At 42.2% G+C, this 13,461-nt stretch overlaps 1 protein-coding gene across 3 annotated transcripts in view; it reads right to left on the bottom strand.

Moving 5' to 3' along the window:
- Positions 1 to 13,461, bottom strand: part of LOC128693546 (protein maelstrom homolog) — a 68,391-nt gene that overhangs the window by 24,276 nt on the left and 30,654 nt on the right. For 2 of the 3 annotated variants that reach the window (XM_070097403.1, XM_070097401.1), the window contains 2 exons: positions 13,031 to 13,187; positions 12,479 to 12,574 (listed from right to left, as the gene is read on the bottom strand). In XM_070097403.1, the coding sequence (XP_069953504.1) occupies positions 12,479 to 12,574; positions 13,031 to 13,187 (253 nt within the window). The remainder of the gene's footprint in view (positions 1 to 12,478; positions 12,575 to 13,030; positions 13,188 to 13,461) is intronic. The other variant, XM_070097402.1, reaches the window with a different exon arrangement.

Raw genomic sequence — 13,461 nt, 5'->3', positions numbered from 1 at the left:
TGATTATGTGTGAGTGAGGTGAAAGTGATGAATAATGATGAAAGTATTTTCTTTTTGGGTCACCCTGCCTCGGTGGGAGATGGCCAACTTGTTAAAAAAAAAAAAAAAAAAATATGAAAGAAGGGAAGGTACCTAGGGATTGGCAGAGAGCTTGTATAGTTCCTTTATATAAAGGGAAGGGGGACAAAAGAGATTATAAAAATTATAGGGGAATAAGTTTACCGAGTATACCAGGAAAAGTGTACAGTAGGGTTATTATTAAAAGAATTAGAGGCAAGACAGAGAGTAGGATTTTGGATGAGCAAGGAGGCTTCAGAGTGGGTAGGGGATGTGTAGATCAAGTGTTTACATTGAAGCATATATGTGAAGAGTATTTAGATAAAGGTAGAGAAGTTTTCATTGCATTTACGGATTTAGAAAAGGCGTATGATAGAGTGGGTACCTGGAGTTTACCTGGAGAGAGTTCCGGGGGTCAACGCCCCCGCGGCCCGGTCTGTGACCAGGCCTCCTGGTGGATCAGAGCCCGATCAACCAGGCTGTTGCTGCTGGCTGCCCACAAACCAACGTACGAGCCACAGCCCGGCTGGTCAGGAACCGACTTTAGGTGCTTGTCCAGTGCCAGCTTGAAGACTGCCAGGGGTCTGTTGGTAATCCCCCTTATGTATGCTGGGATGCAGTTGAACAGTCTCGGGCCCCTGACACTTATTGTATGGTCTCTTATGTTGCTAGTGACACCCCTGCTTTTCATTCGGGGGATGTTGCATCGTCTGCCAAGTCTTTTGCTTTCGTAGCGAGTGATTTTCGTGTGCAAGTTCGGTACTAGTCCCTCTAGGATTTTCCAGGTGTATATAATCATGTATCTCTCCCGCCTGCGTTCCAGGGAATACAGTTTTAGGAACCTCAAGCGCTCACAGTAATTGAGGTGTTTTATCTACGTTATGCGCTCCGTGAAGGTTCTCTGTACATTTTCTAGGTCAGCAATTTCACCTGCCTTGAAAGGTGCTGTTAGTGTGCAGCAATATTCCAGCCTAGATAGAACAAGTGACCTGAAGAGTGTCATCATGGGCTTGGCCTCCCTAGTTTTGAAGGTTCTCATTATCCATCCTGTCATTTTTCTAGCAGATGCGATTGATACAATGTTATGGTCCTTGAAGGTGAGATCCTCCGACATGATCACTCCCAGGTCTTTGACGTTGGTGTTTTGCTCTATTTTGTGGCCAGAATTTGTTTTGTACTCTGATGAAGATTTAATTTCCTCGTGTTTACCATATCTGAGTAATTGAAATTTCTCATCGTTGAACTTCATATTGTTTTCTGCAGCCCACTGAAAGATTCGCTTGATGTCCGCCTGGAGCCTTGCAGTATCTGCAATGGAAGACACTGTCATGCAGATTCGGGTGTCATCTGCAAAGGAAGACACGGTGCTGTGGCTGACATCCTTGTCTATGTCAGATATGAGGATGAGGAACAAGATGGGAGCGAGTACTGTGCCTTGTGGAACAGAGCTTTTCACCGTAGCTGCCTCGGACTTTACTCTGTTGACGACTACTCTCTCTGTTCTGTTAGTGAGGAAATTATAGATCCATCGACCGACTTTTCCTGTTATTCCTTTAGCACGCATTTTGTGCGCTATTACGCCATGGTCACACTTGTCGAAGGCTTTTGCAAAGTCTGTATATATTACATCTGCATTCTTTTTATCTTCTAGTGCATTTAGGACCTTGTCGTAGTGATCCAATAGTTGAGACAGACAGGAGCGACCTGTTCTAAACCCATGTTGCCCTGGGTTGTGTAACTGATGGGTTTCTAGATGGGTGGTGATCTTGCTTCTTAGGACCCTTTCAAAGATTTTTATGATATGGGATGTTAGTGCTATCGGTCTGTAGTTCTTTGCTGTTGCTTTACTGCCCCCTTTGTGGAGTGGAGCTATGTCTGTTGTTTTTAGTAACTGTGGGACGACCCCCGTGTCCATGCTCCCTCTCCATAGGATGGAAAAGGCTCGTGATAGGGGCTTCTTGCAGTTCTTGATGAACACTGAGTTCCACGAGTCTGGCCCTGGGGCAGAGTGCATGGGCATGTCATTTATCGCCTGTTCGAAGTCATTTGGCGCCAGGATAACATCGGATAGGCTTGTGTTAACCAAATTTTGTGGCTCTCTCATAAAAAATTCATTTTGATCTTCGACTCTCAGTCTAGTTAGCGGCTTGCTAAAAACTGAGTCATACTGGGACTTGAGTAGCTCACTCATTTCCTTGCTGTCATCTGTGTAGGACCCATCTTGTTTAAGTAGGGGCCCAATACTGGACGTTGTTCTCGACTTTGATTTGGCACAGGAGAAGAAATACTTTGGGTCTCTTTCGATTTCATTTATGGCTTTTAGTTCTTCCCGCGATTCCTGACTTTTGTAAGATTCCTTTAGCTTGAGTTCGATGCTTGCTATTTCTCTGACCAGTGTCTCCCTACGCATTTCAGATATATTGACCTCTTTTAGCCGCTCTGTTATTCTTTTCCGTCGCCTGTAAAGGGAGCGCCTGTCTCTTTCTATTTTACATCTACTCCTCCTTTTTCTTAGAGGAATAAGCCTTGTGCATACATCGAGTGCCACCAAGTTAATCTGTTCTAGGCATAAGTTGGGGTCTGTGTTGCTTAGTATATCTTCCCAGCTTATATCGGTTAGGACTTGGTTTACTTGGTCCCACTTTATGGTTTTGTTATTGAAGTTCAATTTGGTGAATGCTCCCTCGTGACTAGTCTCATTATGTCGGTCTGGGGCTCCACGCATACATGTCTGAACCTCAATTATGTTGTGATCTGAGTATATTGTTTTTGATATGGTGACATTTCTTATCAGATCATCATTGTTAGTGAAGATGAGGTCTAGTGTATTCTCCAGTCTAGTAGGCTCTATTATTTGCTGGTTTAAATTGAATTTTGTGCAGAGATTTAAAAGCTCGTGTGAGTGTGAGTTTTCATCAGAGCTGCCTCCTGGTGTTATTACTGCAACAATATTATTTGCTATATTCCTCCATTTTAGGTGCCTTAAGTTGAAATCCCCCAGGAGCAAGATGTTGGGTGCAGGAGCTGGAAGATTTTCCAGACAGTGGTCAATTTTTAACGGCTGTTCCTGGAATTGCTGGGATGTTGCATCCAGAGGCTTGTAGACTACCACAATGACTAGGTTTTGGTTCTCGACCTTTACTGCTAAAACTTCCACTACATCATTTGAGGCATTTAGCAGTTCTGTGCAAACAAGTGACTCTGCAATGTACAGGCCAACCCCCCCCCCCCCCCCCTTTTGCCTGTTCACTCTGTCACATCTGTATAGGTTGTAACCTGGGATCCATATTTCGTTGTCCAAGTGATCCTTTATGTGGGTCTCAGTGAAAGCCGCGAACATTGCCTTTGCCTCTGCAAGCAGTCCACGGATGAAAGGTATTTTGTTGTTTGTTGCTGGCTTTAGGCCCTGTATATTTGCAAAGAAGAATGTCCTTGGACTGGTGGTATTGTTGGTACTGGGGGGATATTTTTTTTCCGGCATTAGTATCTGTATCTGTTGGTTTGGAGTGGAGGCCATCGACTGTGGTTCCACTCCAGGAATGACTGGATTTGGTGTACGATTTCTGCCATTTCCTGCCAGTGTTTTTTCCTTCCTGGCACTAAAAAACCTCTCCCTCTTGAGTGGCTGTGGCTACCCAGGTTTTCCCATGGCCTGGATGTTTTGTATCTTTTTGTACCCTTTAGATGGTGTGCCTGGCAATTTAAGTTATAGCACAGTCTTTCCTGTACTGAAGAGGTACACATTTCAGGGTGAAAAAGCTTACAGGAAGGGAGTTTGCATTTTCCTGTTGTCATATGGGCATGGCATTTTCTAGGGTGGTCATAGTTGCACGTCCCGTCTGTTTTTCCAGATTTCCCATGACTGCAGATACCAAGTGCATAGTATGTGCACAGGCTTGGTTTCCGTTTGCCTTGGGCTTCTGTGACTATTCCCTGTTGGTGCATGTTTCCCTGTCTTATTCCTATCCTCCCTAGCACCAACAATGGAGCTCCCACCAGTTGTTTTTGGTAATATATCCTCACTATTGCTAGTGGAGTCCTCTTGTTTGCTATTTCCTGTGGTATTTCTAGTTTGCAATATTGGTTTTATCTTATCTTTGACTACACTTGTTTCCCCACTACAGCTCCTGTCCCCTATGAGGTCATTTATATGTATTCCTTCCTGTGTATAATTCCAGACTACCTGGACAAAATCTCCAGCTTCACCATTACTGTCTCCCAGGACAGCACCTCCAGCTTCACCATTACTGTCTCCCAGGACAGCACCTCCAGCTTCACCATTACTGTCTCCCAGGACAGCACCTCCAGCTTCACCATTACTGTCTCCCAGGACAGCACCTCCAGCTTCACCATTACTGTCTCCCAGGACAGCACCTCCAGCTTCACCATTACTGTCTCCCAGGACAGCACCTCCAGCTTCACCATTACTGTCTCCCGGGACAGCACCTCCAGCTTCACCATTACTGTCTCCCGGGACAGCACCTCCAGCTTCACCATTACTGTCTCCCAGGACAGAACCTCCAGCTTCACCATTACCGTCTCTCAGGACAGCACCTCCAGCTTCACCATTACTATCTCCCAGGACAGCACTATCAGCCCCACATTTACTGACTACCAGGACATCACCTCCAGCCTTACAGTTTCTGACTACATGGCCAGTATCAAGGGCAGTACCATTCAGCCCAGACTTTTTATGTTCCCATCTGTTGTGGAAAGCTTCCAGGTTGTCTATGAAAGCAGCTTTGATGTTATCCTCTTTCAATACCCTTGTGATTTTAGTCCACAGATTTTCCTCATTTGGGCATACCCAAAAACACTTCCCTGTTTTAATACTGCTTGTAGCTAGTTCTTGGATATCTGCACAAGGGGCGTGACACCAATTTCCACAAAAATGACAATTTATACATGTGGAAGCCCGTTTGTTTGATTGACTGCAGACTATACAAAGCTTCATAATTATTTGAATGGTTGATTTACTGTAATTCTACTAGCAACCTCTTGAATACTCTATTAACCCTTTCAGGGTCCGTCCCGTAGATCAACGGCTTTACGCTGAGTGTCCAAACCGTAGATCTACGCCAAAATTCTAGCGCCGTCAAATTTAGCGCGAAAACGCTCATAGGCCTACATGTGAGAGAATGGGTCTGCGTGGTGGGTGTGCGCCATAAACAAAAAATCTAGGCGCCCGCATAGCATTGTGGGAACGCCGACTCAGTTACCATTGTTCACCATGCCTCGTCGCAAGTCAGCTCTCACTCCCTGGAAAACTGGGACTCTCCTCTTCCTATCTGATAGTTCTGACACTGATGGAAGTGTAAATGAAGACGAATTCTACGGCTTTGATCAGTTAGTGACCGAAAAGAATGACCAGGATATCGATAATAGTGCAGAAAACCCTGACGATCCTCAACCTTCTACCTCTGGTGTGGGCACTCGTGACTCATGGTCGGTTGTTCCTCATCGAAAGAGAAAACTAATATTTTCGCGTGGCCAGGCCTCTGACTTCAGTAATGATGATGATAGTGACGTGGACTGTGATTTTATTGCGCTCGACGATCAATCGAGTAGTGATAGTGAGGAATCATATTCACCAGTGAAGCGTCGGTATGTTCGCCGCCGCATGCGCTCGGGTAGTGTACCCTATGCTGTGCCCAGGGGACGGAGTACATCCCGGAGTACATCCCGTGGCCCAACACCAGTTTTAGGTAGTGATAGTGAGGATGATGTGGCTACACTTGGCATGGATAGACCACAGGCATCAGTGGATGGTGTTAGTGGTGATGGTAGTGGCACCGCCATGCGTGACTCACCAGGCCACGCTGGGACCCACGCTGCTGACTCGTCAGTTCAAGGACAAAGCGGAGTGCCAGCCACCAGCCCACCACAACCACAACCACCCGCACAACCAGCCTATGATGTCCAGTATCCACCAGCAAACCGTATGTGGGATTGGCAGCAAAATCCCAATTTTGTTCCCAAGCCTCACCACTTTGATGATTCTCAAAGTGGAATTCTACCTACTTGTCCCCTTGGAAACACGGCCAATGAACTGGAATTCTTTGAATTATTCTTTGACCAGCCATTGATGGAAATTATTGTCAGGGAAAGTAATAAGTATTTTGAGTACACCATGGCAAATATGATCTTATCACCACAGTCAAGACTACACAGGTGGAAAGAGAAGACTGTTGCAGAAATGTGTTTGCTTTTTGCAACAATAATGCTTATGCCTCACGTCTATAAGCATAATATAAAAGCATACTGGTCCACAGATCGGCTAATTTCTACCCCGGTCTTCAGTGAAATCATACCAGTGAACAGGTTTATCCTACTCTTACGTATGTTGCACTTCTCTGACAAAACCAGGCCTGACAGAAGTGACAGGTTATACAAGATTAGAAATGTTTTCATGTATCTCAAACAAAAGTTCAGCATATACTTTTATCCATTCAAGAAACTTGTAATTGACGAGTCTTTGATTTTGTTCAAAGGTAGACTGTCATTCAAGCAGTATATACCGAGCAAGAGGAAACGCTTTGGTATAAAACTGTTTGTACTCTGATTGTGACAGTGGCCTGGTGTTGGATATTGTTGTATACACGGGTAGTAAAACATTGAAAGATACCAAGATGTTATTGGGTATCTCAGGTGACGTAGTGAGAAACATGATGGCACCTTATCTTGGTAAGGGGCATACATTATATACCGATAACTGGTACACAAGCCCATTACTCAGTGATTTCATGCGAGTGAACAAGACAGATGTGTGTGGCACAGTGCGTTCTAATTGTAAACATGTGCCCAGGCTCAACGCAGGTGCTCGTGGTGATGACGTGCAGGTGTTTACTGCCAATGACATCATGGCATTACGGTGGCATGACAAACGAGATGTCACATTGTTGACAACCATTCACCGTAATGAAATGCAAGACAGTGGCAAAGTTGATCGAGTGACTAATGAACGTATTCGAAAACCAGTGACAGTGATTGATTATACACAAAACATGCGCTTGGTTGACAAATGTGACATGCAGATTGGTTTTGTTGACTGTGTTCGTAAGAGTTACAAGTGGTACATGAAACTTTTCTTCCATCTCATGGACATTTCAATGCTCAATGCATATAATATGTACCAAATAAAGACTGGCAACAGACCACCGTATGGTGAATTTTGTTTGTCTGTTGTCAGACAACTCATAATGAAGTACCAGGTAACAACACCTGCTATACAACACGGTCCTCGAATTCCTCAGGATATACCCAAGCGTTTGAGGAGGGAAGGTGATCATTTCATAATACAACTTCCTTCAACTCGGAAGAAATTTGCTCAGAAGAGATGCATCGTCTGTGCACAAACAAAAAGACGCAAAGACACTCGGTTTATGTGTGAGGTATGTAAGGTGCCTCTGTGCATGGTGCCTTGTTTCAAGGAGTTCCACAAGCTCCAGCAGTTCTAAAACCATGTCCAGTGATTGTAAATATGTAAATATATGATAGAACATTAGTATTATACAAGATTTGTGCATGTTTATTGTAATAAACAACAGTGGTAAACAATAATATGATAATAACTTTAGTGCGGTTATTGTGTTCAATACAGTGAGTTTATATATATACATTATATACAGTATTGGTCTCTCAGGCCCCAAATGTTAGTATGAATAGAAAAAAATTGGAAAAGAAAAGAAAAAACAACAAAAACCGCAAAATAATGTAATGCGCGTATGTGGAATTCGTCGATGTTGCCGCCACCACATCATTTTTGACAAACTTCTTGGCACTGTATCTCGGTAAGTACTGATCAGAATTTTTTTTTTTGTCTTATTACCTTCACAAAAATATGCTCTTTAATTCTGTAAGAAAAAATAATTTTTTTTTTTTCAAAATTTCTTGGACACTGGAGCACCACTTCAGATTTTGGCCTTGGACCCTGAAGGGGTTAATAACCTCCTTAAATGAAGCTCTAGCTATTTGTATTTCTATTTCTAACTGTACTTGTATATTGGACAGCTTACCGTGTACGTTCCTGATTTATATTTATTGTTTGTGTTTGATAAGGGCGCCTACAACCCCATCCGTTTACAGTCTGCTTTATTGTCCAACGAATCCGTTTGAAACCAGTCAAGGGTTCGGACCATCAAGGGTAGGGGAGAAATGTGGCAGATGTTGTAAGTACATATATGGAATAGGTAGCAAGTTACTAAATGCTGTAATAAGTTTTATGAGGATAGTGAGGGTGTGTAGAAGAGAGGGATATTACTTCCCAGTAAAAGTAGGTCTTAGACAGGGATGTGTAATGTCACCATGGTTAATATATTTATAGATGGGGTTGTAGAAGTAAATGCAAGGGTGTTCGGGAGAGGGGTGGAATTAAATTATGGGGTATCAACTACAAAATGGAAGTTGACACAGTTACGTTTTGCTGATGATACTGTGCTTTTGGGGGATTCTAAAGAAAAGTTACAAAGGTTAGTGGACGAGTTTGGGAGGGTGTGTAAAGGCAGAAAGTTGAAAGTGAACATAGATAAGAGTAAGGTGATGAGGGTATCAAATGATTTAAATAAAGAAAAATTGGATATCACATTGGAGAGAGGGAGTATGGAAGAAGTGAATGTTTTCAGATATTTGGGAGTTGACATGTCAGCGGATGGGTTTATGAAGGATGAGGTTAACCATAGAATTGATGAAGGTACATGTGGATACAAAAAAATGTTATCTGTGGAGGCAAAGAAGGGAATGTATGAAAGTATAGTGGTACCAACTCTTATGTGGGTGTGAAGCTTGGGTTGTAAATGCTGCAACGAAGAGGCAGTTTACCTGGAGTTTACCTGTAGAGGGTTTCGGGGGTCAATGCCCCTGCGGCTTGGTCTAAGACCAGGCCTCATGGTGGATCAGGAACTGATCAACCAGGCTGTTACTACCGGCCGCACGCAAGCTGACGTACGAACCACAGCCCGGTTGGTCAGGTACTGACTTTAGGTGCCTGTCCAGTGCCTTCTTAAAGACAGCCAGGGGTCTATTGGTAATCGCTCTTATGTAGGCTGGGAGGCAGTTGAACAGTCTTGGACCCCGGACACTTACTGTGTTCTCTCTCAATGTACTCGTTGCACCCATGCTTTTCATTGGAGGAATGTTGCATCTCCTGCCGAGTTATTTGCTTTCATAGGGAGCGATTTTCGGTTGGAGGCAGTGGAGATGTCTTGTCTAAGATCAATATGTTGTGTAAATATTATGCTGAAAATTCGTAGTGTGGAAATTAGAAGGTGTGGAGTTAATAAAAGAATTAGTCAGAGGGCTGAAGAGGGGTTGTTGAGGTGGTTTGGTCATTTAGAGAGAATGGATCAAAGTAGAATGACATGAAGAGCTTATAAATCTGTTGGGAAAGGAAGGTGGGGTAGGGGTCATCCTCGGAAAGGTTGGAGGGAAGGGGTAAAGAAGGTTTTGTGGGCAAGGGGCTTGGACTTCCAGCAAGCGTGCGTGAGCGCATTAGATAGGAGTGAATGGAGACAAATGGTTTTTGGGACCAAACCCCTAATTTAAAGTGCAGGCATTGTACTTCCCATTTCTAGGACTCAAGTCCGACTATATAAAATAACCGGTTTCCCTGAATCCCTTCACTAAATATTACCCTGCTCACACTAACAGCTCATCAGGTCCCAAATACCATTCGTCTCCATTCACTCCTATCTAACACGCTCACGCATACTTGCTTGAAGTCCAAGCCCCTCGCCCACAAAACCTCCTTTACCCCCTCCCTACTGTATACATGTGAGCATGCCTGTTTTCCAAATTTCACTTGAGAAAATTCATCACATTTAAATAAAATATGTACGTATAGTAAATAAAAAAGCTTTTTTATTAGAAAGTTTATCACCAATTACACAAGCTCTGCCTGAAATACATCTTATCTTTATTTACTACAAGTACATGTACATGGTATAGAGGCCTAGCTGACATCAACGACATACTACTACAGTGGACCCTCGACTAACGCTATTAATCTGTTCCTGAGAGCTCATCGTTAGTCAAAATTATCGTTAGTCAAGTTAATTTTCCCCATAAGAAATAATGGAAATCAAATTAATCCGTGTAGGACACCCCAAAGTATGAAAAAAATTTGTTTTTACCACATGAAATATTTATTTTAATACACACAAACTGAAGAAGACATGCACAGTTACATGACACTTACCTTTATTGAAGATCTGGTGATGATTGATGGGATGGGAGGAGGGGAGAGCGTTGATGGTCTTAAGTGTTTAGAAGGGGAATCCCCTTCCATTAGGACTTGAGGTGGCAAGTCCTTTTCCGGGGTTACTTCCCTTCCCTTTAAATCTCTCAAACCAACCTTTGCTGGCCTTTAATTCACTCACATCACCACTAGTTGCTGGCATTTTTTTAATTAAATTGTCATGCAACTTCCTAGCCTTTTCACATATGATCGCTTGAGATATGCTATCTCCTGCTATCTGTTTTTCGTTTATCCACACCAATAACAGTCTCTCAACATCTTCGAGTACTTGCGATCTCAGTTTCGAAAACATAGTTGCACCTTTGGCAAGAACAGCTTCCTTGGTTGATTGGGGTTTTGTGTACAACCTGGCCAGCTCGGAGACATGCACTCCACTTTCATACTTAGCAATGATCTCTTTCTTCATATCCATAGTAATTCTCACCCTTTTTGCTGTAGGGTTGGCACTAGAAGCTTTCTTGGGGCCCATGGTGACATTTTGCAGGTGCAATCACTTAAGGAGAATATACAAGATAACTTAATATTTTTTTTTAACACATTGGTCATCTCCCACTGAAAAAAAGAAAAACTCATCATTCACACAATCACTGTCTTTGCAGAGGCGCCCAGATAAGACAGTTTAGATGTCACAAACAGCAGATTTTTAACACCCACTTAGGACTGCTTCACGTCAGTGTCAAAATAAAAAAAAAATGTAGGAGCAGAAGAGGCTATAGTTCAGCTCCAAAACTTCAAATATTGCAGGTAATCACAAGATCTTCAGCTTTCCCCACCCTCAAAAAAAATATCCTGGCCTGGGCTAACAAAACCCAGAAATTAAATGAAAAAAAAAAAAAAAAGTAAAGGAATGATTAAATTTTTTTTTTTTCAACAAGTCGGCCGTCTCCCACCGAGGCAGGGTGACCCAAAAAAAAAAAAAAAAAAAAAAAAATAAAAAACCCAAAAAAAAAAAAAAAAAAAAAAACAAAAAAAAATCCCCAAAAAGAAAATACTTTCATCATCATTCAACACTTTCACCACACTCACACATTATCACTGCTTTTGCAGAGGTGCTCAGAATACAACAGTTTAGAAGCATATACGTATAAAGATACACAACATATCCCTCCAAACTGCCAATATCCCAAACCCCTCCTTTAAAGTGCAGGCATTGTACTTCCCATTTCCAGGACTCAAGTCCGACTATATGAAAATAACCGGTTTCCCTGAATCCCTTCACTAAATATTACCCTGCTCACACTCCAACAGATCGTCAGGTCCCAAGTATCATTCGTCTCCATTCACTCCTATCTAACACGCCCACGCACGCCCGCTGGAAGTCCAAGCCCCTCGCCCACAAAACCTCCTTTAGACAGCAACCACCCAGGGAGGTACTACCGTCCTGCCAAGTGAGTGTAAAGCAAAAGCCTGTAACTGTTTTACATGATGGTAGGATTGCTGGTGTCTTTTGTCTGTCTCATAAATATGCAAGATTACAGGTACGTCTTGCTACTTCTACTTACACTTAGGTCACACTACACATACATGTACATGTTTATTTATACACACTCATCTGAGTTTTCTTTGATTTTATCTTAATAGTTCTTGGTCTTATTACTTTTCCTTTTATATCCATGGGGAAGTGGAATAAGAATCTTTCCTCCGTAAGCCATGCGTGTTGTAAAAGTCAACTAAAATGCCGGGAACAATGGGCTAGTAACCCCTTTTCCTGTAAAGATTACTAAAAAGAATAAGAAGACTATTAAATATCATCACAATTACAAAAAAGTTAACCAGCATAATTATAGGTGAAATTTTCCCAAGGAAATACTACCCAGAGAAAAAACTTGGCAAATTAAAATACAAACAATATACAGTAGAATTGTGGATCATAATCCTCCATTATCTCCATGGGGAAGTGGAACAGAATTCTTTCTCCATAAGCCATGTGTGTCGTAAAAGGCAACGAACATGCTGGGAGCAATGGGCTAGTTACCCCTTCTCCTGTATACATTACTAAAGTTAAAAAGAGAAACTTTTTTTTATTTTTGGGCCACCCCGCCTCGGTGGGATGTGGCCGGTTTCTTGAAAGAAGAATCCCCCATTATCAGACTTTCTTCACAAGAATATTAATACATTTTAACTTCCTGTAAGGGTAAGGCCAATAATAATAATAGCCAACTTACTCACCCATTCCTGGTACCCCAAGGTATGGGATATCATCAGGTCTCATTCCTCTTCCAATTCCTGCAAAAGTTGTAAGTGGACTTGGCTCAACTGCAGCTGCTGAAAGAACAAATTATATAGCTTTTGTCTCTTTAAAATGCTCTAGTGGAGCATAAGGAGGTTTGTCAAATTACATGGCGACTCCTCTCCACCTTCCTTGAACCAAACAATGAACCTTTTACAATCTCTAGAGCAGAAAAGTTCTAAACTAATCACTACATAATGATGTCAGCAACAATCTTTACTACCAAGAAATAATTTTCTTTTATCAGCAAAATCATTAAGGGAAGAAATGCAGGGTGCAGACCTCTTAACTCACAGATCCTTAAATTTAAAATTTCAGGATGGCTTAAAAATACAGCACTGTGCACCTGTCAAGGTGGCTGCTGAACGAATGGTGGTGACCATTTCCCATTTTTTAGGTTGCAAAACTTTGGTGGGACATGGCTGGTGCAGTTTAAAAAAAACTATTATGCTAACAACTGTATATAACTCTGAATGTATAGTAAAACACACCTTTATAAGTTTTTCTAGCAGCAAGAGCTGGAAAGTCTTGGTCTGAAGCTGTATCTGGAAACTGGGAATTAAGTAATGTTGCTAAGCTTGCACTAGATGAAGATCCCATACCAGCTTTCCTGTTCCAAGGACTTCTGACAGTGTCACAATTTTCTTCCTTTTGGAGGGGAAAAAAAAAATTTCAAGTTTCTTTGCATTGCTAACCTGTCGTTTAGCATAATTATATAACTGGAAAATTATGTGTACTGTGGTCATGGCCCCATCTCTTTACTTTTGGCCAGAAGACATACTGCAATTATGTACTAAGGTAAGTCTGCCTGAAATGCCCTGGCATGATAGTGGCTTTCTTTGTACTTACGAAACCAAAATTGTAAATATACATTGTAACCTTGCAAAGAAATACATTCTTGATCTTTATCTTTTATCTCTTA

Source organism: Cherax quadricarinatus, chromosome 57 (assembly GCF_038502225.1).
Source record: "Cherax quadricarinatus isolate ZL_2023a chromosome 57, ASM3850222v1, whole genome shotgun sequence".
NCBI classification, from domain to species: domain Eukaryota; kingdom Metazoa; phylum Arthropoda; class Malacostraca; order Decapoda; family Parastacidae; genus Cherax; species Cherax quadricarinatus.
The sequence above is the reverse complement of the archived record's forward strand: the minus strand, read 5'-3'. Positions and strand labels throughout refer to the sequence as shown.